The sequence below is a fragment of the Pristis pectinata genome, chromosome 11 (assembly GCF_009764475.1).
Source record: "Pristis pectinata isolate sPriPec2 chromosome 11, sPriPec2.1.pri, whole genome shotgun sequence".
NCBI lineage: Eukaryota > Metazoa > Chordata > Chondrichthyes > Rhinopristiformes > Pristidae > Pristis > Pristis pectinata.
In genome coordinates, this window is record NC_067415.1 from 22,966,713 (window position 1) to 22,994,464 (window position 27,752).

The 27,752-nt window shown below is 40.0% G+C and overlaps 1 protein-coding gene across 3 annotated transcripts in view; it reads left to right on the plus strand.

Annotated features, from left to right (window-relative positions):
• The window catches only part of dclk1a (doublecortin-like kinase 1a), a 217,878-nt gene that overhangs the window by 125,196 nt on the left and 64,930 nt on the right, over window positions 1-27,752 (plus strand). The window contains exon 1 of one of the 3 annotated variants that reach the window (XM_052025759.1): window positions 20,203-20,346. The exons of the other annotated variants lie outside the window; for them this stretch is intronic. Coding sequence (XP_051881719.1) covers window positions 20,331-20,346 — 16 coding nt within the window. The 5' untranslated portion in view covers window positions 20,203-20,330. Of the gene's footprint in view, window positions 1-20,202; window positions 20,347-27,752 lie in introns of those variants that run through there. 3 annotated transcript variants of the gene reach the window in all.

Below are 27,752 nucleotides of genomic sequence, written 5' to 3' on the forward strand. Positions count from 1 at the left end.
CATGTTTTACATGACAGAGTTGTGTTTTCTTGCGTCTATCTGGTGTTTTGATTATATATGTTAAATCAGTCACTCGAGATTCAATAACATAGGGTCCAGAAAAACGAGATTGCAAGGGATTATTTTGGCTAGGGAAAAATACCAACACCTTTTGCCCCACTGTAAATGTCCTAGGCCGAGCACGTCCATCAAAATATGTCTTCATTCTTATCTGGCTGGTTTTCAAATTCTCTCTCGCTAGCTGGCAGACTCTCTCCAACCGAGTTTTAAATTTTTGGACATAGTCCAACAGACTCAAGTGCACTTCCTCATTAACCCATTGCTCTCTTAACAACTCCAAAGGTCCTCTCACCCTATGTCCAAATACAAGCTCAAACGGACTAAATCCTAATGACTCTTGGATTAAATCTCTAATGGCAAACAAAAGTAAATGAATACCTTGGTCCCAATCCTTTGTGTTTTCAAAGCAATAAGTCTTCAGCATATTTTTGAGAGTAGAATGAAATCTCTCCAGAGCTCCTTGAAATTCTGGGTGATATGCAGATGATACAATCTGCTTTGCTCCCAGCTCATAGACTATTTGTTGAAAAAAATTTGACATAAAATTACTACCTTGATCAGATTGGATTTCTTTTGGCAAACCAAACCAGGTAAAAAATTTTAAAAGAGCCTTTGACACCGTCTTGGCCTTAATATTTCTAAGGGGTATTGCCTCTGGAAATCTAGAAGTGGCACACATGATGGTTAACAAATACTGATTTCCAGTCTTAGACTTTGGTAATGGGCCAACACAGTCCACAATCACCTTCGAAAATGGTTCACCAAAAGCGGGAATTGGTTTCAAAGGAGCCACAGGGGGTTTTTGATTTGGTTTACCTACCATCTGACATGTGTGACAAGTTCGACAAAACATCACCACACCTTTTCTCAAACCAGGCCAATAGAATTGTTTCAAGATCTTCCCTACAGTTTTATTCACCCCAAAATGACCACCCAAAGGCATACTATGGGCCAGGTTTAAAATCTCATCCCTATAAACTTTTGGAACAACAACCTGATGAATAACTTCCCATTCCTCATTAACAGGAACACGAGGAGGTTTCCATTTCCTCATTAACACTCCATTTTTGACATAATATCCAGTTGGCACTTTTTCAATCTCCTCACATGAGAGTGCTTTTTCTTTCAATTCTGTCAACTCAGGGTCCTTTGTCTGTTCCACCATAAAATCCTTCCTTGACAAAGACAAATCTTTAAATTCAGGCTCACTATAAGGATGTTGATCCTCCAGTGAAGACAGAAAAGTCTCAGATAAGGCATCATAATTTTCTTCCTATTTAGGACTGTCACAAGGAACCACATCAGACTGCACCGGACTGTCTGTCTTGGCTAATTCTTTAGCTCTAGCTCGAGTCACCGCACATGATGGGTAAACATCTGGATCATTCTCAGACTCATCAATCCTTGGTTTGGTCGTTAACCGTACCACAGGAACAATTTCTCCATCTGCAAGGTCATTCCCCAATAACAAAGAAACTCCTTCCACTGGCAACCTAGGTCTTATCCCTATCTCGACTGGTCCTTCTACGAACTTTGACTTTAAAATCACCCTGTGTAAAGGGACAGATATGGTGTCATCTGTAACGCCTCGCACTAGATTTACCTCACCAGTGTCACTTTCTTCACCAAAATTTAAAACACTGTCCAACAAGAGAGATTGACTAGCCCCAGTATCTCTAAGAATTTTCACTGGCACCTGGGGTGACTCATCATTCAGTGAAACAAAACCCTCTGATACATAAGAACAGAATTCCTTTCTCACCTCCTCCAACTTTTCCGCTTTTACCTCTTGCAGGGACTGATCTTTAACAGCATCTCCTAAACCTTTTTGATCTTTAATTGCCTGAAAGCAAGCATTGGGCACAGCTTCCTTCCTTTTCTTCAAAAGGGCACAATTAGATATCACATGGCCAGGTTTCTTACAGTAATAACAAGTACGCTCAACAGGTTTCTCCAGCCCTGGCTTCTTTTCATCCTTTCTTTTTTGATTACCTCCCAATTTAATCTCCGGTTTATCTGGATTGTCCTTGTAACTCTTTTGAAAGGTTTTAGGTTGTCCCCATTTGGATTTATGGGTTAAAGCATAATCATCTGCCAACCTAGCAGTTTCTTGTAAAGTTTCCACTGCCTTTTCATTTAAATATGTTGTCAATTCAGCTGGAACACATCTTTTAAAGTCTTCCACTAGTATCAATTCTTTCAATTTATCAAAATCCCCATCTACATTTTTAGCCACGTACCATCGTTCAAAACATATTCTCTTTCCATTGGCAAATTCCATAAAAGTCTGATCTGCAGATTTCCTCAAGTCTCTAAATTTTTGTCTATAAGCTTCAGGTACCAATTCATAGGCCTTCAATATAGCTTGTTTTACCTTGGTATAATCAGCTGCGTCCTCAACAGACAAAGCAGAATAAGCTTTTTGAGCTTTACCTTTAATCACACTCTGTACCATAAGAGCCCATCCTTCCTTTGGCCAGTTTGAACTCTCAGCAACCTTTTCAAAATGTTGGAAATACTGGTCAACCTGATCTTCCTCAAAAGGAGGGACTAATCGAACCTCCCTGCTGGCTGAAAAACCATCATCAGAACCAGATTCCAAACTCTTATGCTTCATTTGTAACTCATGCTGCCTCTGTTTCTCCTCGCTATCCAGCTCCATCCTCCTCAATTCCATCTGCTTCATTGCTAGATCAGCTTCTAATTTCTTTTGCTCTCGTTCAGCCTCTATCTTCATCCGAGTTATCTCTCGTTCAGCCTCTAATTTCTTTTGTTCGGCCTCTATCTTTTTTTGTCCCAACTCGACCTTCAGTCGTGTTTGTTCTAACTCCATCTTTGCTATCTGCACCTGTCTAACAGGAATCTCTGACTCACTCCCAGAAAACTCTTCTAACTGTTCTAATTCTTCCTCCTCCGGATCCTCCAACTCCACTGGTTGAAAAGTCACATCAGAAATTACTGGTTTACTCTCAGGAAACTCAACTACCTCACTCAACTCAAACACTTCCTTCTCCAAATAATAGTCAACTATCATTCTATGAATAACTGCTTTTCTCATAGACTGCTTTACTTCTGTAAGGTTTAGCTTTGTAGCAATCTTTATCAAATCATCCTTTTTCGCCACCTCCAATCCCTGTAGGGTTGGTGACTCCAAAAATGCCTTAATATCCATTGCTGCTGGTTTCCACACACACAAGCCAATTAAAAAGAATTTATCAGATCTCCCTCAAAAATCTTTGGATTGAATCCCGAACGAATCTCGTCAATCTGGGGAACGATCCCAGATGACTCTCGTTAACCTTGGGAACGATCCCGGACGAGCCCCCAATTTTGTCACGAACCAGCAACAAAAGAAACACACTGTGCATGATTCAGTGTTAAAAACTATTTTATTAATTACTACTTATGATAATACGTAAAATAAAAGTAAAAATGTTAGTATGTTAGAATTCAAAAATATTAAACCTTGAACGTTAACCCCAAAACTAAACTCTTCGTGTGTGTGTGTGTGTGTGTGAGACAAAGTCCCAAACTCCAAGTTCCGGAATGGTTCTTAAAGTTCAGTTCCGCAAGTCATAAGGTGAAACATGAGCAAGGGCTTCTTCAACAACCACCGTTGTCAGAAGATAAGACGTAGATGTAGAGAACATAGGGAGAGTAAATACAAAATCCAAATGTTCCACGATGGAACCCCAAACGACACTTCAGTGTTTACTCGGTAGTGACTTCCTCACCCCGAAAAGCATCCGAATCGTGGTCGTCCACACACAAATACCTGTTTCCTTCTACAGATCAGCAACAAAGTGAACTCCACCAGATTACTTCCAACTTCCATACATGGATTTCAGTGGCAGACACATTATTGTTTCTCATCCATCGATAGAGAAACTAGCAGGCTGGTGTCTCTCTCCCTTCTCTCTCTCTCTCTCCTTCTAACTTCTTCAACAACGTCATTACGTCCTTTATCTTCTATTGACGTAAGCATGCCCCACACACATATACACACACACACACTCTATCTTAAAGGGACTTTCACTGAGTCCGTAACACATCACAGAGGTAGCTAAGTCAAATTAAAAGATTGATGGCAATAACTTTTCAATCTTCACTCTTTTTGTTGTTCATCCTCTTCTCTCAGCTCCTTGGTAGCAAAGGAAATTCAAGTAATGCACTCAGCAAATTCTGTAAATACAGTCTTCACCAGCTCTCACTGTCACTTATTTTACTTTCTGCCACAAGGACTACTTTTCTTCAATGAAACCTCACTTAAAGAGATTGTCCATGCTTCTCCAGTCACTGTGGGTTGTATATAATTGCGTGGAACAAGAATCTTTTATTTACAACCTTTTAATTTTCTCTCCCACCAATGAAAAAACTCCCTTTAATCATAACTTGAGAAATGTTACTGGGAGAGAGGGGCCATTACTGAAAACTGTTTTCTTAGGACAAGGAGGCCTTGGGCATCAGACCCAGGTCAGCAGAACCTGCACAAGGTTGGATGATGAACTGCAGAAGATTCCTAAAAGTTGGAGAACAGTAGTCAACGTATGTGTAGTCTGTGCAGTAAAAATTCCTTTGAGGTGGAATATCACTGGGCATACACCTAAAGAGGTTCCCTTGTGTTCTCATAATCAGTGTGCCTTGGAGGTAGCAACCTGTCCTTTTTTAATTGACCATAGAACACTACAGCACAGAAAACAGGCCATTCGGCCCTTCTAGTCTGTGCCAAAACGGTATTCTGCTAGTCCCATTTACCTGCACCCAGTCCATAACCCTCCAGACCTCTCCAGTCCATGTATCTATCCAACTTATTCTTAAAACTCAAGAGTGAGCCCGCATTTACTACATCAGATGGCAGCCCATTCCATACTCCCACCACTCTGAGTGAAGAAGTTCCCCCTAAACTTTTCCCCTTTCACCCTAAAGCCATGTCCTCTCATACTTATCTCTCCTAATCTAGGTGGAAAGAGCCTACTCGCATTAACTCTGTCTGTACCCCTCAATTTTGTAAACCTCTATCAAATCTCCCCTCATTCTTCTGTACTCCAAGGAATAAAGTCCTAACCTGTTCAATCTTTCCCTGTAGCTCAACTCCTGAAGACCTGGCAACATTCTAGAAAATCTCCTCTGCGCTCCTTCAATCTTAGAAATATCCTTCCTATAGTTAGATGGCCAGAACTGCACAATACTCCAAATTTGGCCTCACCAATGTTTTATACAACCTCACCATAACATCCCAACTCCTATATTCAATACTTTGATTTATGAATGCCAGGATGCCAAAAGCCTTCTTTACAACCCTGTCTACCTGCGACGCCACTTTCAGGGAATTATGCATCTGAACTCCCAGAACCCTTTGTTCCTCCGCACTCCTCAGTGCCCTACCATTTACTGTGTATGTCCTACCTTGATTTGTCCTTCCAAAATGCAACACCTTGCACTTGTCTGCATTAAATTCCATCTGCCATTTTTTGGCCCATTCTTCCAGTTGGTTCAGATCCCTCTAAGCTTTGAAAGCCTTCCTCGCTGTCCACTACACCTACCTCTTAGTATCATCAGCAAACTTGCTGATCCAATTTACCACCTCTAGATCATTGATATAGACAACAAACAACAATGGCCCCAGCACAGATCCCTGAGGCACACCACTAGTCACAGGCCTCCAGTCTGAGAAACAACCACTCTGTCTTCTCTCTCACAGCCAATTTCGAATCCAGTTTACAACCTTTCCATGGATACCTTGTGTCTGAACCTTTTGAACTAACATCCCATGTGGGACCTTGTCAAAAGCCTTACTGAAGTCCATGTAGACAACATCCACTGCCTTTCCTTCATCTACTTACTTGATAACCTCAAAAAAACTCTACAAGATTCGTTAAACAGGATCTACCACGCACAAAGCTATGCTGACTATCCTTAATCAGCCCTTGGCTATCCAAATACTTGTATATCCGATCTCTCAGAACACCTTCCAATAATTTACCCCCTACTGATGTCAGGCTCACTGGCCTGTAATTACCTGGTTTACTTTTAGATCTTTATTTAAACAACGGAAGTACATGAGCTACCCTCCGGTCCTCCGGCACTGCACTCATGACTAAGGACATTTTAAATATATCTGCCAGGGCCCCGGCGATTTCTACACTAGTCTCTCTCAAGGTCCGAGGAAATATCATCAGGCCTGGGAGATTTATCTATCTTTATTCGCTGTAAAGCAGCAAGCACCTCCTCCTGTAATCTCTATATGTTCCATGACACTATTGTCTGTTTCCCTTCCTTCCATATCCACTATGCCAGTTTCCTGAGTAAACTGATGCAAAAAAACTGTTTAAGATCTCCCCCATCTCCCGAGGCTCCATACAGACGACCACTCTGATCTTCCAGGGGACCAATTTTGTCCCTTACTATCCTTTTACTCTTCATATACTTGTAGAAACCCTTCGGGTTTACCTTCACATTATCTGCCAAAGCAACCTCATGTCTTTTTGCCTTCCTGATTTCTTTTTTAGTATTCTTACTTTTTCCCTATACTCTTCAAGTACCTCATGTGTTCCTAGTTGCCTATACCTGCTATACACATTTATTTTTCTTAACCAGATCGCCAATATCCCTTGAAAACCAAGGTCCCCTATGCTTTTTAACTTTGCCTTTAATCCTGGCAGGAACATGCAAACTCTGCACTCTCAAAATTTCGCCTTTGAAGGCCTTCCACTTACTGAGCACATCTTTGCCAGAAAACAACTTATCCCAATCCACTCTTCCTAGATCCTTTCTCATTTCCACAAAATTGGCCCTTCTCCAATTTAGAACCTCAACCTGAGGACCAGACCTGTCCTTATCCATAATTAACTTGAAACTAATGACATTATGGTCACTGGACCCAAAATGCTCACCTACTCATACTTCTGTCACCTGACCTGCCTGGTTCCCTAATAGGAGATCAAGTATTGCATTCTCTCTCATTGGTACCTCTATATATTGATTTAGAAAACTTTCCTGAACACATTTGACAAATTCCAAGCTATCCAGCCCTTTCACAGTGTGGGAGTCCCAGTCAATATGTGGAAAGTTAAAATTCCCTACTATTACAACTTTGTTTCTTACATCGGTCTGCTATCTCACTACAGATTTGTTTCTCCAATTCTCTTTGGCTATTGGGCAGTCTATAATATAACCCTATTAGTGTGGCCACACCTTTCCTATTCCTCAGCTCCACCCATATGGAGTCAGTAGACGAGCCCTCTGGGCTGTCCTGTCTACGCACAACTGTGATATTTTCCCTGACTAGTAATGCCACTCCTCCCCCTTTCATCCCTCCCCCTCTATCACATCTGAAACAATGGAACCCTGGAACATTAAGCTGCAAGTCCTGCCCTTCCTGCATCCAAGTCTCACTAATGGCAATAATGTCATAATCCACACCCTAAACTCATCTGCCTTACCTACAATACTTCGCATTGAAATAGATGCACCAGAGAACATTTCTATCATGTACAAATCTTTGATTTCTGTCGATACCGGCAGTCCTCGCATGACCTTTTTCCTCCTCCACATCAGTATCTGCTCTAACACTCTGGTTCCCCTCCCCCTGCTAATCTAGTTTACACCCCCCAGAGCAGCACTAGCAAACCTACCCGCAAGAATGTTAGTCCCCCTCCAGTTCAGGTGCGAACCGTCCCGTCGGAACAGGTCTCACCTTCCCTGGTGGAAAGCCCAGTTGTCGAGAAACATGAAGCCCTCCCTCCTGCACCAATTCCTTAGCCACATATTTAGCTGCATGATCCTCCTATTTCTAGCCTCACTAGCTCATGGCACAGGTAGCAATCCTGAGATTGAAACCTTGGAGGTCCTGTCCTTCAACTTTGCACCTAATTCTCCAAACTCTCTTTGCAGGACCTCCTCCTCTTTCCTATCCTCATCATTGGTCCCTACATGGACCATAACATCTGGCTACTTGCCCTCCCTCCTGAGGGTGAGGGCCAGGGAGGCAACAGACCATCCAGGATTCTCAATCTCTCCCACAGAACCTCCTATCTGTCCCCTTAACTATCAAATCCCCTATCACTACTGTTCTTCTTTTCCCTCCTTCCTTTCTGAGCCAAGGGTTCCATCTCAGTGCCAGAGATGCGACCACTGCAACTTGTCCCTGGTAGGTCGTCCCCACCAGCAGTATCCAAAACAGTATACTTATTGTTGATGGGAACGGCCACAGGGGTGCTCTGCTCTTTCAGTCTATACCCCTTCCCTTTTCTGACAGTCACCCAGCTACCTGTCTCCTGACTTTTAGGGGTGACTATCTCCCTGAAACTCCTGTCTGTTTCTGCCTCTGCCTCACAAATGATCCAGAGTTCATCCAGCTCCAGTTCCCTAACTCTGTTTGTCAGGAGCTGCAGCTGGACTCACCTTTTACAGGTGTAGTCATCAGGGACAAGTGTGTTGTCCCTGACTTCCCATATACTGCATTCAAAGCACATAACTGCTGCCATCACTACCTACTCCTAAGTTAATTAAATTAAAGGAACTTAGCGGCCTTGCCTCTCTGGGAGTAAGCTCTTCCTCAGCCTCCACTCACCAAAGCCTCAACACTCCACTCTTACCCTAGGCTGCTCCTCTTCCGTTATTCCTCCTCATATTTGTCCCTTCCAATTACCTCAAGTACACACTCCCTCTAATCAAGCACTCAACACTCTGTTTAACCCTTCAGTTGCCCTCCACTTGTTAAGCTTCTTAAATACACTCACCGTACCTGAAAGGGAACTGCTGCTCCAATGGCTGCCGGGCTCCTTCTGTAAAAGAAAAGCCCGCGAATCATCCCAGCTCTTTTTAAATACACTCACCGTACCTGAAAGGGAACTGCTGCTCCAACGGCTGCCGGGCTCCTTCTGTAAAAGAAAAGCCCGCGAAACACACAAGCTTTTTAAATACACTCACTGTACCTGAAAGGGAACTGCATTTCCCAAGCATTTCCAATGAATACACTCCTACCTCAAAGAAGCCTGTAATCATTACCGTTCTGTCAAAAGTTCAACAGTGCCATCTCACCTATGTATGCTCCAGCCTAGAAACATCCACATGGGAGGTGAATGAGAAGAAATGTCACTAGAGATAGATAAAGCACATATGGGCAGCAAAAAAAAGTCCTTTTCTTCCACAGAAGATAGAGGAATAATCGCCCTTATCCAAGGAGACAGTTCAAAAGATTTGCAGTTGGCAGTGGTGAAGAGATTTTCAAGAATATGGTTGAGTTCATTTGGGAGGAAGCCAGTATCTGCATTTACAATACGAAAAACACGATGATGTTGGAGGAAAGCAGGCCAAGCAGCATCTGTGGAGAAAAGCAGGTGGTCAATGTTTTGGGTCAGGACTGAAAATAGGAAAAGAGGAAGCCCAATATACAGTATAGGAGGGAAAAGCAGAGCAGTGACAGGTGGACAAAAGAGGGGAGGCCCACCCCGCCTCCCCTCTTTTGTCTACCTATCATTGCTCTGCTTTTCCCTCCTATATATTGGGCTTCCTATTTTCTTATTTTCAGTCCTGAAGAAGCGTCCTGACCCAAAACGTTGACCGCCTGCTTTTCTCCACGGATGCTGCCTGGCCTGCTGAGTTCCTCCAGCATCATCGTGTTTTTCATCTAGATTCTAGCATCTGCAGTCCTTTGTTTCTCTGCATTTACAATAGATTGCAAGATGTTTCTTGTGACCTCTAGAACATGTAGAAGATGAAAGCCTGAAAGATTCTGCAAAATCAAGGTGCCATAAGTATCTTCAGTTACTTATCAGGAACTTAAACAGAACTGGGAAGGAGAGAATAATGTAACTTGTTTTCTCTCCTCTGACAAAAGGTCTTCGACTATTAACTTGGTATCTCTTTCCATAGATGCTGCCTGATCTTCTGAGTGCTTCCAGCATTTTCTGTTTTTTTGAACTCTCTTCTGCATTTTCCACTTAACTTTTTCAACACAGAAGAAGGCTATTGGGTCCATGCTGGCCCACAGAGGAATCCCATCAGTCCTGCTCCTTTCCTTTTTCTCTCTCACGTGAGCATCAACTCCCCTTTTAATTCTTTTTGGCCATACTAAGTGGTAATTTCTAATAGCCAATTGACTTACCAGCTTGTCTTTGGAATATGGGAAAGCGGTGGAACAACTGGCGGCAACCCACATGGTCAAAGGGAGGTATGCAAGCTCCAGACATAGCACTCAAGGTTAGGATTGAACTCTGATCCTTGAAGTTGTGAGGCAACAGTGCTAACTACTGTGCTGCCCACAGCTACTGTGGACTTCATTCTTCCTGCTCCAAATACATCTCCAAGTTTATTTTAGAACCATGGATTTCTTTCATTGTTACTAGGTCAAGATCCTGGAATTCTGCACCTAACCATACCAAACTGCATACTCGAGCAGTTTAAGGCTCAGATGAACCTATTTGGGCAACTATAAATGGGCATGTAATGCAACCTCACCACTGTCACTGACACTGAGAAATAGGACACTTGGCTGGGTGTTATCACATTATCTTGCAAGAGAAGGTATTGAGTTATAGCAGGAGTTCAGAGAAGCAAAACATATCATGTATTGATGTAATTTTTTTCACATCCTTGTATCACAAGACATTTTGTAAATTATTTTTGTGGTGCAAACACTATTGCTATATAGCCAATGTGTAAGTAAATGAGTGCTGCCAGATTCTAAATACAGCAAGCGATTGAATAATGAATGTAGTACATGTTCAAGCAGAGTATGCCTAATTCTCAGTCTTCTCCCAAAATCTGAAGGTCCTGGAACCCATCTGTAACTCTTTTCCCCACAGGCCAAGGAGAGCAAGTGCCAACATCTGCTGTCCAAGGCTCCTCCAAGCTTTCTAATGAGAACTTTAAGAAAAAAATATATTTCTCTAACGTCTTCTTACTGGCACAAAATTAAAAACAGAAAATGGTATTGGTATTGGTTTATTACTGTCACTTGTACCGAGGTACAGTGAAAAGCTTGTCTTACAAACTGATCGTACAGGTCAATTCATTACACAGTGCAGTTACATTGAGTTAGTACAGAGTGCATTGATATAGTACAGGTAAAAACAATAACAGTACAGAGTAAAGTGTCACAGCTACAGAGAAAGCGCAGTGCAATAAGGTGCAAGGTCACAACAAGGTAGATCGTGAGGTCATAGTCCATCTCATTGTGTAAGGAATTGTTCAATAGTCTTATCATAGTGGGGTAGAAGCTGTCCTTGTCTGGTGGTACATGCCCTCAGGCTCCTGTATCTTCTACCCAATGGAAGAGGAGAGAAGAGAGAATGTCCTGGGTGGGTGGGGTCTTTGATTATGCTGGCTGCTACACCAAGACAACAAGAGGTAAAGACAGAGTCCAAGGAGGGGAGGCTGGGCTGTGTCCATAACTCTCTGCAGCTTCTTGCGGTCTTGGGCAGAGCAGTTGCCGTACCAAGCAGTGATACATCCAGATAGGATGCTTTCTATGGTGCATCGGTAAAAGTTGGTGAGAGTCAAAGGGGACAAACCAAATTTCTTTAGCCTCCTGAGGAAGTAGAGGCGTTGGTGAGCTTTCTTGGCTGTGGTATCTACGTGATTTGACCATGACAGGCTGTTGATGTTCATTCCCAGGAACTTGAAGCTGCCAACCCTCTCGACCTCAGCACCATTGACGTAGACAGGTGCACGTACACCGCCCCCTTTCCTGAAGTCAATGACCAGCTCTTTTGTTTTGTTGACATTGAGGGAAAGGTTGTTGTCATGACACCATTCCACTAAGCTCTCTATCTCCTTCCTGTACTCCGACTCATCGCTGTTTGAGATACAGCCTACAATGGTGGTATCATCTGCAAACTTGTAGATGGAGTTAGAGCAGAATCTGGCCACACAGTCATGAGTGTATAGGGAGTCGAGTAGAGGGCTGAGGATGTAGCCTTGTGGGGCACCAATGTTGAGAATAATTGTGCCGGAGGTATTGCTGCCTATCCTCACTGATTGCGATGCTGGGAGAACACAGCAGGTCAGACAGCATCTGTGGATAGAGAAACAGAGTTAATGTTTCAGGCCGAACTCACTGGTACTCCTACTCAGTAGGTACTCGCTGGTACTCAGTAACCTACTGCTCCTACCTACTTGTTAGCTGCATTTTCCTAATTTTCTGCAATCGGGACTAAAGTTGCTTGGGCCCATGCTGCTAATGGCAAATGTGCATGCTGTTATCAAGACCCACTCCCAGCTAAAATTATGCTTTTGAAGTTCATTGGCTATAGAATGTTTTTTGCTTATCTTTCCTCCTTCACTTCCTTTTATCCCCTCCATTCAATTTTCCCCCACTCGAATCAATTTTCATTGCCCTTTCATCTTTTAGTTCCCATTTGCTTCCTCTTTTTATTTGTTTGAAACTGACTGCTTCGGACTCAACTGGTAAAATTTTTGTTTGGTTGTTTTCGAGGTAGAGAGAGTTTAGTATACCCAGCAACTAATAAGGTGAGGTAGATTTGTTGGATCCACAGTCAATTCCTGTGAGAGATTTTTATTTGTGAACTTAACAGTTATTACATTATCTTATTTTTCAGGGGTATTTGTAGTGATAGTTCTACAAAAGAAGATTTTGATAGTGTTAAATGTATAATTTTGGTATGTAATGAAAATAAATTGAAATTGGGATATATAATTTAAGCAAATTATTTAAGTAACAAGACTCGGATTTTAAACACTGATGAAAATTCACAGAGAGGCTTAATTGTCTGGTAGTTCATAGCAACAACAGACACTGGCAATGTTGGGCAATTCTGTTCAAATATATCTGCATTTTATTCAATATCGGATTCATCATTTTGTCATTCGTTTTGATTTGGATTCAGATTCTAATTTCTACTGTGTTATGTTGTTGATTGAGATTTCCACTACTGCTATTCAGAAACACCACTGAAGTTTATTGAATAACATCAGCAGTGAATTGGGACTTCTTAAAATCCATGACCTCAGGGCAAAGTTAATTTAAAAGTTAGAAAAACTGATCCAAACCCAAGCACTGCTGAAGATGTAATGGCACATAAATAACACAAAATGTAAAAAGTCACAACATAGCAGATTGGAAAATAAGCTGGCCCTATCCACCTCTCTGGAACAGACAGCTCATCACTGAGCTGTAGTTTAACCCAATCCATATAGCTGCTGAAATGCATTATAAGATTGTGTTAACTTATTTATCTGCACCATTAAGAATGGAGTTCTCCTAATTTCAAAGCTATTTTTAAATGAATTGTACCAATACACTTCAAATCTGCTATAATTTGCTCTGTGCTGCTTATTAAATTCATCCAGATTTCTTTTTTTGGATCAAAGAATTTGTATAGTAATTATCTTCACATTGGTTTACAGCATTGTGGTTATTACCATACTGAATATAATCTGTTCTAATTTTGTTGCAGTTTTTGGTTTCAAATGGCTTTTTTAAAAAGATTATTGAAAATGATAATTGGTGTATAACGCCAGCAATAAGATGCACTTTTTATTATAATCACAAGCCTTTACAAAAGATTTAGCCTCAACCCTGTTAAACATTCAGCTAAATTGGGGTCTGTGGGTCCTTGCAGTGCAATTTAGCGTCTTTCAGTCATACCAAAGTGAATATCTGATTAAATGCTCTTGTTAGTTAACTTCTGTATTACAATTTCAACAAAAGCTAACGTGCACTTCCTGTAATCTGATTGTTTCTACATTGGTGGAATCAATTCCTGAAGCTCACACATAGCAGAGCAATCACATTCAAGTCATTGCTTGTTACTTAATCTGGGCATTAATAATGGACCAATGATCAACCGAGTCAGTCAATCTCAAACGTGATAGCAAAGTAGTTATAGTTTAATGACAGGAATTGATTTATTTTTCAGAAGTAGATGAAGAGTGATAATTATTTTATTGATCTGCTAATACTTAAGGTGAAGATTGCCAGCTACACATTGATTTCGATTAACTTACTGGCCTATAGTAAGTAGCTATGGATTTGACCTTTAGTTTGTAACTTTGACCTTTCATTTAAAAGTCCATGTTATATATTTTTTCTCATATTTTCTAACTTGTATAAGAGATTATTATTTTGAGTACCTGTAGACAGCAAGGGAACTTTGCTGCCAACAGTGTGCATTGGAAAATCATGGTTTACTGAACCTCATCCCCCACCCCACCCCCATTTTCGATATATTTTGAAAGCAGGCAATATTTTCTGCCACCAGCATGTTTTTACACTTTGATCTATGCTTTCATTTCTAGTAGGCAAGTGTTCATTCAATATTATTTCAAAAGTATGCTTGCTTAGCCAAAAAAATACTTTGGGAAATGCAGCTGCCTAAAGCCAATTTTTAAATTGCATTATTCTAAGTAAAGTCATGGGGCTTAGAAATTAAGATGCACAGGCAAATTCTTAGAAGTTAGACAACCTACCGAGCCTCCAATAAAGTACGTAGAAAGGGGTTGTTACACTAAAAGGATTTCCTGATAGGCTGCAACCAGCATGACCTCTACCACTCAAAAGGACAAAGATTGCAGGAGCATAAAGACAACACTTGAAAATTAAAAAAACTGCAGCTGTAGGACATCTGAAATAAAAACACAAAAATTGCTGACAACACTCAGCAGGGCAGGCAGCATCCGTAGAAAGAGAAACAGAATTAATGTTTCAAGTCAAAGACCCTTCTTCAGAACTGTGTAAAAGGTTAGTTTAACGTGTTTTAGTTTAACTCTGTCCAATTATTCTCACTCATTTTCTATCTTTCCCTGTTCACATTAAGGGTCTTTGATCTAAAATGTTAACATGGTCTATTTTTCTTGACCTGCTAAGTGTTTCCAGCATTTTCTGTTTTTATTTAACGCATACACATTTTGTTATGGAGCTAAGTGAAGGGTTCTACCATTTGGCATATCTGCACCCAAACTCCTTGGCCACAACTATCTCCCAATCTGATTGCATCCTCTTCTCTTGCTACCCTAGTTGTCGTCCTGTCCAGTTGTCTTTAATTGCTTACCTAAGGGATGCCTAAAGTAGGTCTGTCTACACTTATAGGCCACAATGTCAAATACAAGCTGGAATCTCTCATGCTATCTGCTCTAATTTTATTATTTTTATATGACGTATGATAGACCCCTGCTCCCATCATGGGTGCAATGTATTCATTGATTTGCACTCCACCTCCATGTGATAGAAACCTTAAACTAGGTAAACACTGAATAAGTCCTGAATACCAACAGATGTTTGGGTGGAATCCACAATATGTTCACCCTGATCAGCAGAGGTTCACATAGCACATACAGTGCCATTTGGCCTGTTTTACCTATGGTGCTCTCTTTTATAGAGTTATCCATCTTGTCCTGCTATTCTAATCTTTCCCTGTAACTCTACAGTCTTTTCTTTCCATGTATTTATCCAATTCCATTTTGAAAGTTATTGTTGAATCTGCTTTCACTATCCTTTCAAGCAGTACTTTCCAGATCATAGCACTTTATTGTACACAAAAATACCCCTCATTTCCTCCCATGTGGTCATTTGGTTCCCAACCCTTCTGCCATTTAATAGTTTGCCATTAGTATCTTTATTAGTATCCTCCATAATTCCTCTTCTAATAAATTCAGCTCTAAGAAGAATTATCCCTGCTTTAATTTCACCATGTAACTTCAAACAAATCTATTTTTCTGAATTAAGTTTTCAACTCACTAAGGATCTAGGGTTCCAAGAAAGGCAGAAATCCAGTCCAATTTCTGCCACCATTGCAGGGCAAGAGTCCATGTGGTAACCCTACAGAAGTAGTCTGCAATGCTCAATATTGAAATTACCCCGCCTTTGGGGTTTAATGGCTAGATTTACTGACTAAATTTTTGAACACGTTTAACTTGCTGCACCTTTACTATAGTCTGCAAAATTTAAGAAGTTTAGTATCATAACCCCGATCTTCCAATAGTATTTAATATATGTGACCTATACAAAAATGTGATCCCATCTATATTTTTCAGTATGTTGCACTGGATCTTCATTTTGCAGATTGGGTACTCATGCCTATATCCTTGGTTGGTCAGAAAGCAAAGTGTCTAGCAGTACCCTACAATAGAAGATAGGGACAATAAATACTAGATGACTACCACAGTCTCCTATTAGAAGCTTACATTGAGGAAGTACTCGGTACTCATTTGTGGCCAGCCAGTAGCTAGAAGTTAACTTCATGTATTTGGGATATTTTAACAACTTGCATTCAATGTTATATGTTAAAACTACTCAGTGCAATACCAATTTCCAAATCTACAAAGAGAAATGTTAAGTACTCAATGCACATAATTCCTGGTGTCACATTTTGCAGGTTGGCACTTCACTTCAAATATAAATGCAGTGAAACAGTCTGACGCAGTATACTCCAAACTGATATAATTGTGCAGCAGAGAAGAGTAGGAGTCTGTGCAGATTTATGTACGTCAGGGTTGCTATAGAAACTAACAGTGTGGCCTATAACATAGAAGAAAAGAGTTTTATGTAATAATAGGACATGAGCAAGTGATTTTGAATCAGTATGCCTTTTAAGGGCTTTCCGCTTGATTTCTGCCTATTACCATGCAACTACCAGTAAACTTCATTCGTTGTTTTGTTACTTACTGACTTAAATGATTGCTTGTAATTCTTTGATCCTACAAGATCAATGAATTTAGGATTGATTGGATAAACTAAGTTGTTTTGTCTGGAGCGGTGGAGGCTGAGGGGAGACCTGATAGAAATTTATAAAATTGTGAGAGGCATAGATAGACAGCCAGTATATTTTTCCCAGGATCGAAATGTGTAATACTAGAGGACGTGCATTTAAGGTGGGGGTGGGGAGTCCAAAGGAGATGTGTGGGGCAAGTTTTTTTTTCCCACAGAGTGATGGGTACCTGGAATGTGCTGCCAAGGGTGGTGGTGGAGGCAGATACGGTAGAGGCGATTAAGAGGCTCTTCGATGGGCACGTGAATATGCATAGAATGGAGGGATATGGACCATGTGCAGGCAGAAGGTATTAGTTTAATTAGGCATCATTAGCTTAATTAGTTTGGCACAACATCATGGGCCAAAGGGCCTGTTCCTGCTGTACTTTTCTATGTTCTATTTTTCCATCCTTGTGGCTTTGACTTGAAATGTTCACTTTTGAGTTGGTGGTTTTTGTTGTGAGCAATTTTGTGGTAATATTGGCAAAAACAGAAATCTTCACTTTTCTCTTTTAATACATAAATTTAAAAGAAAACATAAGATTAAAAAGATTATGGGGAATCGTAAAGACCCAAAGTCTATACTCACAACTAGTTAAGGACTAATGAACCAAAAACACCAATGTTGGAAGAATTCATGCAGTCAAGCAGTATCTATGGAAAGAGAAACCAGTCAATATTTTGGGTCAGTGACCTGTCTCAAGGGCTAGTGACAGGCTTGAACAATTTCAATTCTTTGTAAATGAATAAATTTCAGTCACTGTTACAACGATTTAAAAATGTAAAGCTCTGTGATAATATCCAAGTGTGGTTATTTCTTGGGATTGGTATCTCTGTTAAAATTTAGCCTAGTTGATTATAGACACTGCAAATTATGAATACTTTTAGCAATAAGACTGAACTAATGCATTATAAATTCTAGTCAAACATTGTTGGTGCCTCCAGAATCTAGTTCATCCACAATATATTTTGTATATTGATATTGGCATTGATGTTTGCATTGACCCTTAAATCTGTACACCCTAATTCTTGGGTTGTCTGCTAAGGGTTGTTGTTTCCACCTATTCTGCTATCCATGCCACTCATAAGTGTATACACTTCCATTAAATTTAACTAATTATCTAATTTAAATATAAATTACACCAAACAATAGTCTGTTACTCAGCATACCAATCTATTAACAACATCTTCCATTCATATAATATGGAAAATATCTCACGGGCAGCATATTCAAGCAAAATGGAGGCAAAGATAATTTTGGGAGGGGTTGGTCAAAGAAGGCCTTGAAGGGTAATGGAAGTGTAGAACTTTGGTAAGGGAGCTCCTATGTGAGGAAGTCTAGACAGATGGAATAAAAGATAGGAAATTCATTAAAGACCAGAGAAGCCAATGCAAAGAATTTGGAGTTGAGTGGTGGGGTTTGATTATAACATTTAGAGGTGGTGAAGAGGTAAGGCTTGACAAGGCCAAGAAGGGATTTAAACAGAGTTGGGGGACTTGGAGTTAATGTAGGTTAAGGTGATGAGTACAGTGAATAAGGTCTTAGCAGCAGTGTTTTGGATGAGCTAAGATTTTTGGTTGGTGGCAAAAACAGAAAGCTGCTTGGAGAACTTTAGAAAATCTACAAGCAAAATACTGTCAATACGAAATAAAAGTAAAGTACTAGAAATATTCAGCAGATCAGGCAGCATCTGTGGAGAGAAACTGAATTAATATTTGAATAATGATGAAAGGTCATTACACTGACAAATTAAATCTGTGTCTATGTCTACTGATGCAGCCTTACCTCCTGAGTATTTGTAGCATTTTCTGGTTACTTTGAGAAAGCAGTCTTAAGGTGAATGAAAGTCTCTGAGACAGATGGACTAAGATGGTAATCTTGCCTGAAACTGAAGTTCTTCTTGCTCTTGAGAAATTTTCCTCTGGGTTCTTCTTTGGGTCCATGAGTTGATCCAATATGTGATAGTTTGAATATGTTTGTGTAATTTTACTATGTTTTGCAAATATTATACATCAAACAAATATTTTTCACATACTTGTTTGCAGTCAGTTGTTGAAAAAAATTAAATATATTGCGAGTGTTTTTTTATCTTACTGTTATTGAGTTTAGAATGCAAAGATTCATCTGCAGTAACATGTACAGCCACCATTTTAGTTTGAGTTCAAAAATAAAAGCAAATTATTTTGAGAAAACGGAAATGTGGGTCTGAATGACAGTTGCTTCGTTCATATTTTAGAGATGCAGTGTAATGTTACTTTTATTGACATAATGACCTTTAACATAAAATTTTTGAAAAGTAAGAGATATTCAGATGTCGGTACCTTGAGTCTCATTGAATGGGAAGCAATAATCTTGGGTTAACTATCATCTTTCTATACTGCACAAGGTATATTCTCGACATTGATTTAATGATAATCTCAATGAAAACTTCACAGTTCCCTATGCCAACAGCAAGCAAATACAAATGTAGAGCTGGTGAAAACCCATCTACTAGGTCATATGTGTATCCACAAAAGATGATAGAAAATGCCATTGTTCATAATATTGCATTGATCAGAAAATACAATAAAAAGAATGAATTTGAGAAAAAATGGCACGTTGTAAGATTAAATTTCCATAAAGTCTTATAACTTCAATCACTGTTACTCTTCCAAGCTTTGACTAAGATACAGATGAGTTTCTCTTACTAAGATAATTCTTTACTCAATACTGAAATGCACAATTTGGGGAGAAGTAAATGGCTAGAAATTTGCCCTTAACTGATGGACAACATACAAAATATAGCAGCTGCTGAATGTTGTACTCTGCTTCAGAAATTCAGTTCCTTTGACTTCAGCAGAACTGAATTTTGGAAACAGTACAATGTGTAACTGTTTTTGTGCTATGTGTTTAATGCCATCAACAGATGACAGATTTCAAGGTGAAATGTAAGTTAAACTAATTGGTTATTCGTACTTGGTTTACCTTGTTTTTGGATTACTTTTTAATGAGGCATAGGTCTGGGCATATGCTTGGTAATGTAGGTAAACTATTGTTTTTCATTTGCTTGTGAATGAACCATAACCTAAATAACCTGAAATCCAGTGGTTCAAGTGACGTGGTTATATGTTAGTATCTATTTTACTTGAAAGCCTTTGACAAGTAATGTTAAGTAGAATTCTGGATGAGTCATTTGCTATTGGGTGTATGTCAGATGAATCATGCATTTGCATTCTAAATTATTCATTTTTTTTCATTTGTATTATCAAAGGGGGAAGAGCAGTTTAATCTCATGGTGCTTGCAGTTGGTTTAATTGACACCTATGATGCAGACTTAAGAAGCCACCTGAACCACCCACTCCCAAATCACAGACGTCAGTCTTACGCAGAAAAGCATTTGCTTATGATAGCCGTTTTTTACTTAGCTTTCTTTACAAGCAGGGGTTTTAGCTGTGAGTCTGCATCTCAGCTTTTTTGCTTCATTTCATTATTTCTCTACTTGAAGCGTTATACAGTCAGCACTGGGTGTCTGAGAATTACATGGGAAGGTGTTTTGTGTGTTGAAAATTTGCTGTCGTAATGAAGTACATAGAAGGTATGTATGGACATTGGAACATTATCATCTAAAATTTATTACAACTTGGATAATAAGCTATTGATATTTGTAAGTGTTATTTTATACTATATTAGCAAGATATTCCTTGACCTCAAAATGGCTAAAGTAAACCAAGTCACATTAATTCTACAGATTTTACTTCTCTGGATGCTGTTTCCTTGGTTCTTGAGTCCTTCTGGAAAATCACAATGTTATAGTTGAAACTGTGTAAAAAAAAATTAATATTCCTGATTCATTATGTATACTGAATGTGCCCAAAATACTTGTGACCTTTTGGAAGGTCAGGTAATAATAAAGCCATAGGGTTTGGATTCATTGCTGTGTAGGTATAGAGGTGATATCTGAAATGTGTGGATGAACTGGACTTGGGAGTGCCTATTTTTATTTCCTGCAAGAATCCTTTAAAGGCAATTTGTCTGCAGTGTGCAGGGCACATTTGAGTGAATTGTGCCAGATGCCATATTGGTGAGTGTATGCACACTGAATGCCTGACAGGAATATGTAGAGTGAGATCACAGCATGCAACACTTGATGCCCATTCTGACATTTTAGAGCTGAATACTAGCCCTAACACATTCTGTTAAACATTTAAGACCTGAGTTATGCAGCAGGAAGAAACCCCAACTGGCATATTTAAAGGAATTATCATCACCTTAGTGGTCAGTTGCTGATTATTATTTTTCTGGCACTTGATACAGTTCTAGAAGTATTTGGTACTTTTCAAGTGTGTCAAAATCCGACAGACTTTGGCTGACTTCAGGCTTCTGCACAAAGCAGTTGCTCCCAAACTTGCAATATTAATAAGCATTGTCCTTATTATACAGCATACCTGAGGGGACGCAGAGCAGGACAAGCTGCAGGACAATAAAAAAAGGGTTGAGGGAGAAAGGCTTTCAACAGGATACCAGTGAGGAGCAATTATGTGAAGCATTTATTCTTCACTAACTATGCCCTTGTTGAAATATTGGCATCTCAGAACAAAGCAAGGGTCACATAACAAATCTTGAGCTAGTGATATTAGCAACATCTTGTAGTTTTATATGTTGTTTCAGGGACATCGTGATTTTTCTTTTTCTAATCAGAGAGATCTTTTTACATTTCTGACTTGCCAGAGAGACAGTGTGGAAAAGGCACTCAACTTTGAGAAGAATGCAGACTTCCCCATTGTACAGTCCTGATAAAGGGTCTCGGCCTGAAACGGCGACTATTCATTTCTCTCCATAGATGTTGCCTGACCTGCTGAGTTCCTCCAGCATTCTGCATGTGTTGTTCCCTATTGTACAAGTAGTCATTACAGTATTTGCTTTCAACTTGCCTCCATATTAAAATCAAAAGAGAAACCAGTCCCTCAAGATGCAGTTGGGTCATGCAGATCAATGCTAGGTATCATAGCTGCATGATCCCCTGTCAACGGTCATACGCCAGCTTTCATACTGCAGCAGTTCTCTGTTCCAACTGCATTTGAAAAGTGAAAGATGGCTGTTTATCAGCAGAGACTGATGACTCTGGTTCGTGTCCCTTGTGTTCAGAGGCAGCATGCTTATGTGAGATTTGAGGGAACAGACCATTGATATGCAGAGGCAATTCTTACACCATCTGGATTTCCTTGGAGGGGCCCTGCAGTTTTTGGCAGGATTGTCAGACTTCAGGATGGTCTTCTGTATACTACACAACCTTACTGTTACAATGGCACAGCCCTTGCCAACGGCTATAAGGTGGGCAGCTGAACAGTAAGAGGAAGGGTCAAAGAAAAAGTGGAGAAAGAGAATAAATGGAAATAACCTGAACAGATATTACATTGATTGTGAAGTACTCGTCCATGTGGGATTCCTGTACCCTACCATTCTAATTCCCCATTCACCAATAGCTTCAAACTTTTCCTCCCCACTGATTATCAAGGCGTTTATTTACCATAATGCAGAAGTGAAAACATTCACAAATAAACATTCCAAACCAGGTGTGTGTGTGTGTGTGTGTGTGTGTGTGTGTGTGTGTGTGTTTATATATATATAATATGCTATTTACATAAAAAAAAGCTGAATAATCACTCTTAAGCATTTCCTCATTACCTGTCTTCCCTGTAAATCTGTCTGTCCCAGTGCTTTTTATCCCCCACACTAGCCCAGTTTTTGCACTGTAACTGGTGAAAGGCAGCTGATCAATTGCTCCCAATCAATTGGTCACTATTAGGAAGTGGTGTTAGGTTGAACACTATTCACCACAGTTCAGCATAACCTTGTTAATGAGTGTCAGTGCACAAATTAAATCGCAATTAATCCCTTAACTATACCTCAGCCACCAAGTAAATATCACCTTTGTTTAGTTGGTGCCCTGCATTAAATAGGGTTTAAGTTATTGTTTCAATTAATGGAGCAAAAACAGAAAATGCTGGAAGCACTCAGCAAATCAAGCAGTGTCTGTGGAAAGAGAAACAGAGTTAATATTTTCAGGTTGAAGACTTTGCTTCAGAACCTAAAGTGCGATCTCTGTTCTCTTTTCAGAGTGCTGCCTGACCTGCTGAATGTTTCCAGTATTTTCTATTTTTTTTTACTTTGGATTTCCATTTTTTAAATTTTTGTTTCAACCCATGGACTTGTCTCGGCCCCCTTGGAGGTTCCATCAAACATAACATAATATTCACAATGGACTAAGGTGAGATAGCTAGGGGTGAGGGAGTATTAGAACAGACTTACAGCTGAAAAAGCATTGTGATAAATAGGAAGCCAAGTATACAGTTGGAAGTTGAAGCAGCTAAATTAAGAGTTGTTTTTTTTTGCAGTGCTGTTGTTGTGCACAAGTAAAGCAAAACCGCTGTTTGGGATGATCTTGCTTCGTTTATTCATTTCTCAGAAAGTGGGTGTTCTTAATTGCCTTTGAGAAAGTAGTAGTGAGCTGTGGCCTTGAACCACATCAGTCCTCTTGGTGAAAGCAGATCCAAATGCTGTTGGATGGGAGGTCCAGGATTTATTCCCAGCACCAATGAGGGAAAGGCAATCTATTCAAGTCAGGGTGGTATGAGACTTGAAAGTGGTAACTGCAGATGGTGGTTTCCCATACATCTGCTACCATTAATAGTCTTGGAGGTAGATTTCTAGAGTTTGGGTGGTGCTTTTGGAGTAGGTGAGGCAAGTAACTGCAGTGTGTTAAGTAGATATTACACAGTACAGCCATGTTGCACTAGTGGTGGAGGGGAATGCCTATTTAGGGTGGTGGTTGGAGTGCCAAGAGCATGCTGTTCCGTCATGGATGGTGTCATGCTGCTTAAGTGCTGATATAGCTGCACTTTTCCAAGTATGTGTACAGTATTCTATTACACTTATGCCTTATCAATGGTGGAAATCCTTTGAGTAGTTGGGAGGGAGTCACTTGCTGCTGGACAAACAGCCTCTTTGGTATTCTCTTATAGCATCAATTTCATACTCAGTTTAACTAGGTGTGCATTGAAATATCTGAAAGGAAACCAATAAAAAATGTGCGATGAGAAGATTATTAGTTCAGGTCTAATAGGAAGATTTTCACTATGTACAGTGTAAAGTGAAAGCATAGACATAAAATTTGCAGTTTTGTTATAAATGGAATAAGAAAATCTTACTTTTTAAAGTCATAAATCCCTAATCTCTGCAAAGCAACTGCTTGTTGGTCATATACTGAAAGCACAGCTTTAATTTTATCTACCAGAAAGAGTCAAGTTTGTATTTTGCAACTATGAGATTCATCGTTATTTTGCATTCTGAAATAATAAAAATCTTCTTTTTGATTAAAATTTTTTTGCTGAGCAATTGAAATCAATATCGAGAATGCAGTGATTTTAGAGTTGATTACTTTAGCGAGCACTAATTGTGTGTTCATCCCAGTTTAATTTTAAGGACAATAATTGTTCAGTAGCTACACTTACCAGGTGAAGCATGGAAAATTTCAGACTTAACCCTGATTTATACTAAATTATTTAATCTGAGCCACGGCAGTACTGGGAACTTCATGCTTGGGATTCAGTGAGGGAAGAACTTGAATTGTACTCTTGCTGTTAATTATTGCTGAGCAAATCCTCCTGGAAGTGCATATATTTGAATGCTAGACAGAGATGGGATTAACTTTAACTGCAATGACTTCCCTGTATAAGAGGCACATTTAGACTCACAGCCTAGGTTTGCAATGGTTGGAAGGATAGGATCTGCTGGCAGAAACAATTATTTGGTAGTGTGACTTATCTTCAGGTTGCAAGGGGGATAAAGAAAGAAAACTCTAAAGAAGAGGAATTGCAGAACTGAGTTTATTAGATTCAATAAATTACCAGGCATATGCACAAATATATCACAGCTTATGAAATACTATTTTATTGAAACCTTTTTATATTTTAAAAGTTGTATTGTGAATGATATTAATTGCATCTTCCATTAATTGCCAATTGCATCTATTTGTGTGTTCCAGTTATTTTGACTAAGATTAATCGTTTTGACTAAGATTAATCGTTTTGACTAAGATTAATCATTTTGTATTTGTAACTCTAATAAATGAAACACTGCTGACAGCTTACAGTGCATTTGCTGTTTGAAAATGTTTACACAGTTTGGATCTGAAATCTGTCTATTTCAAGTGGTATGATTCTATTGTCCTGTGTTAGTATCAATACAAAAGTCATTAATAGAGGTGGGCAAAAAGATGAATAATTAGTTAATTTGTTTGAAATATCAAATAATAGATGACTATTGGTAAAGGCCCTGAGGAACACTCTGTTGATATTTTTCAAAATATTATGTAACAAATCACCCAGACATGGCATAGTTCATTGTTTCACCTGAACAGTAGCACCGTTGACAATACAGCAAGGGCAGCATGATAAGGCAGCAGTTAGTGCTGCTACTCACAGCTCCAGGTATCCAGATTTGATCCTGATCTCGGGTGTGCATTCTCCCTGTGATAACACGGACACACCTCCAGATGCTCTGATTTCCTCCCGTATCTCAAAGATGTATTGGTAGGTTAATTGGATATGGTAAATTACCCCTTAGTATAGGTAATTGGCAAAAGAATAAAAGTGGAGATGATGAGCATGTGAAGTTCTACAGGGAAAATAAGGTGAGGGGAATGGAATTGCTCAGCTGGGAGCCTGCATGGATGCAGTGGGTCTAATGGCCTCCTATATCATAGTAAGTAAGTAAGTAAACAAGCAGCCTCTCAGCACCAAGGTGGTTGAGCCCCATCTCTTGCTCTTTATCTATGCATTGCTCTTTGTCAACATCAGCTGGATGGAGTTATCTTTCATTATTAACACTGACATCCAAGTCTAATTCTCTATCACTCCCCTTTTCACTTAACCACATTGATGATGCTGTTTGTTCAGCATCAGATCTGAGAGAACAGCAAGTTCCCCTAGCTCATTGCTAGAAAAAATAAAGCCTGTAGTACTGCCAGAAACACCACTGCCTTGCCATTAATACAACCCAGTCTCGTACTTCGAACTAATTTTAATTAATTACGTTAATGTCATATTTTATTTTAAGATTAAAACTGCAAATTCTGTCCATCATCAAGATTGCAAAATTTGCACCCCTTTAGCTATCTTTTTTCTTAATCTCCAGTGTTTTTAAATTCTGTCACAAGTATTGTGTTTGTATTAGCTTGTCTTTCTGTCAATCACTGTTCCTTGGTCCATAGAAACATAGAAAACCTACAGCACAATTCAGGTCCTTCGGCCCACAAAGCTGTGCTGAACATGTCCCTACCTTAGAAATTACTAGGCTTCCCCATAGCCCTCTATTTTACTCAGCTCCATGTACTTATCCAAAAGTCTCGTAAAAGACCCTATCATATCCACCTCCACCACCGTTGCCGGTAGCCCATTCCGCACACTCACCACCCTCTGAATAAAAAATTTATCCCTGACATCTCCTCTATACCTACTCCCCAGCACCTTAAACCTATGTCTTCTTGTGGCAACCATTTCAGCCCTGGGGAAAAGCCTCTGACTATCTACCCGATCAATGCCTCTCATCATCTTATATGCCTCTATCAGGTCCCCACCATCCTCCATCACTCCAAGGAGAAAAGGCCGAGTTCCCTCAACCTGCTTTCATAAGGCATGCTCTGCATTCCAGGCAGCATCCTTGTAAATCTCCCCTGCACCCTTTCCATGGCTTCCACATCCTTCCTGTAGTGAGGTGACCAGAAATGAGCACAGTACTCCAAGTGGGGTAGGACCAATACCTCTCGGCTCCTAAATTCAATTTCACAATTGAAGGATAATACACCATATGCCTTCTTAACCACAGAGTCAACTTGTGCAGCTGCTTTGTGCATCCTATGGACTCGGACCCCAAGATCCCTCTGATCCTCCACACTGCCAAGAGTCCTACCATTAATACTATACTCTGTCATCATATTTGACCTACCAAAATGAACCATTTCACATTTATCTGGGTCGAACTGCATCTACCACTTCTCAGCCCAACTTTGCATCCTATCTATGTCCTGCTGTAACCTCTGACAGCCCTCTATACTATCCACAACACATCCAACCTTTGTGTCATCTGCAAACTTACTAACCCATCCTTCCATTTCCTCATCCAGGTCGTTTATAAAAATCACAAAGAGTACGGGTCCCAGAACAGATCCCTGAGGTACGTCACTGGTCACCAACCTCCATGCAGAATACGACCCTTCAACAACCACCCTTTGCCTTTTGTGGGCCAGCCAGTTCTGGATCCACAATCAATGTCCCCTTGGATCCCATGCCTCCTTACTTTCTCAATAAGCCTTGCATGGGGTACCTTATCAAATGCCTTGCTGAAGTCCATATACACTACATCTACTACTCTCCTTTCATCGATGTGTTTAGTCACATCCTCAAAAAATTCAATCAGGCTTGTAAGACAGGACCTGCCCTTGACAAAGCCATGCTGACTGTTCCTAATCTCCAAAAATATTCAATTTAAGTTCTTTGACATTGCCTGTAGTCAAGCAGTGGAGTGGGAGGTCAGAAATAAAAGCAGACAACAGAGGAAACACTCAGCAGGTCAGGCGGCATCTATGGAGAGAGAAAGAGAACTAGGTTGAAGATCCTTCATTAGAACTGAGTCGGTCTCCTGTGCCAGCATCTGGTCACCAGTTCATTCTTGACTTCTGTCTTGCAGTGTTCCAATGTGGAGTTCCCAGGCTTGCCTGTGCACAGCAGTAAACCAGCACTTCCCTACATGCTGCTAAACTATCAACCATCTCAGCTGTGCTTGTTGTGATCTTCTCTATAGATCTATCCAACTTTATCCCTCTCCTTTCACTTTTAAAAAACTCATCTCCCCAAACTAACCCGCAACCACTGATCCTAATCACTTTGTTCTTGGCTTGCAATCCATTTTCACGAGTCTGTGACATACCATAAGACATCTTCA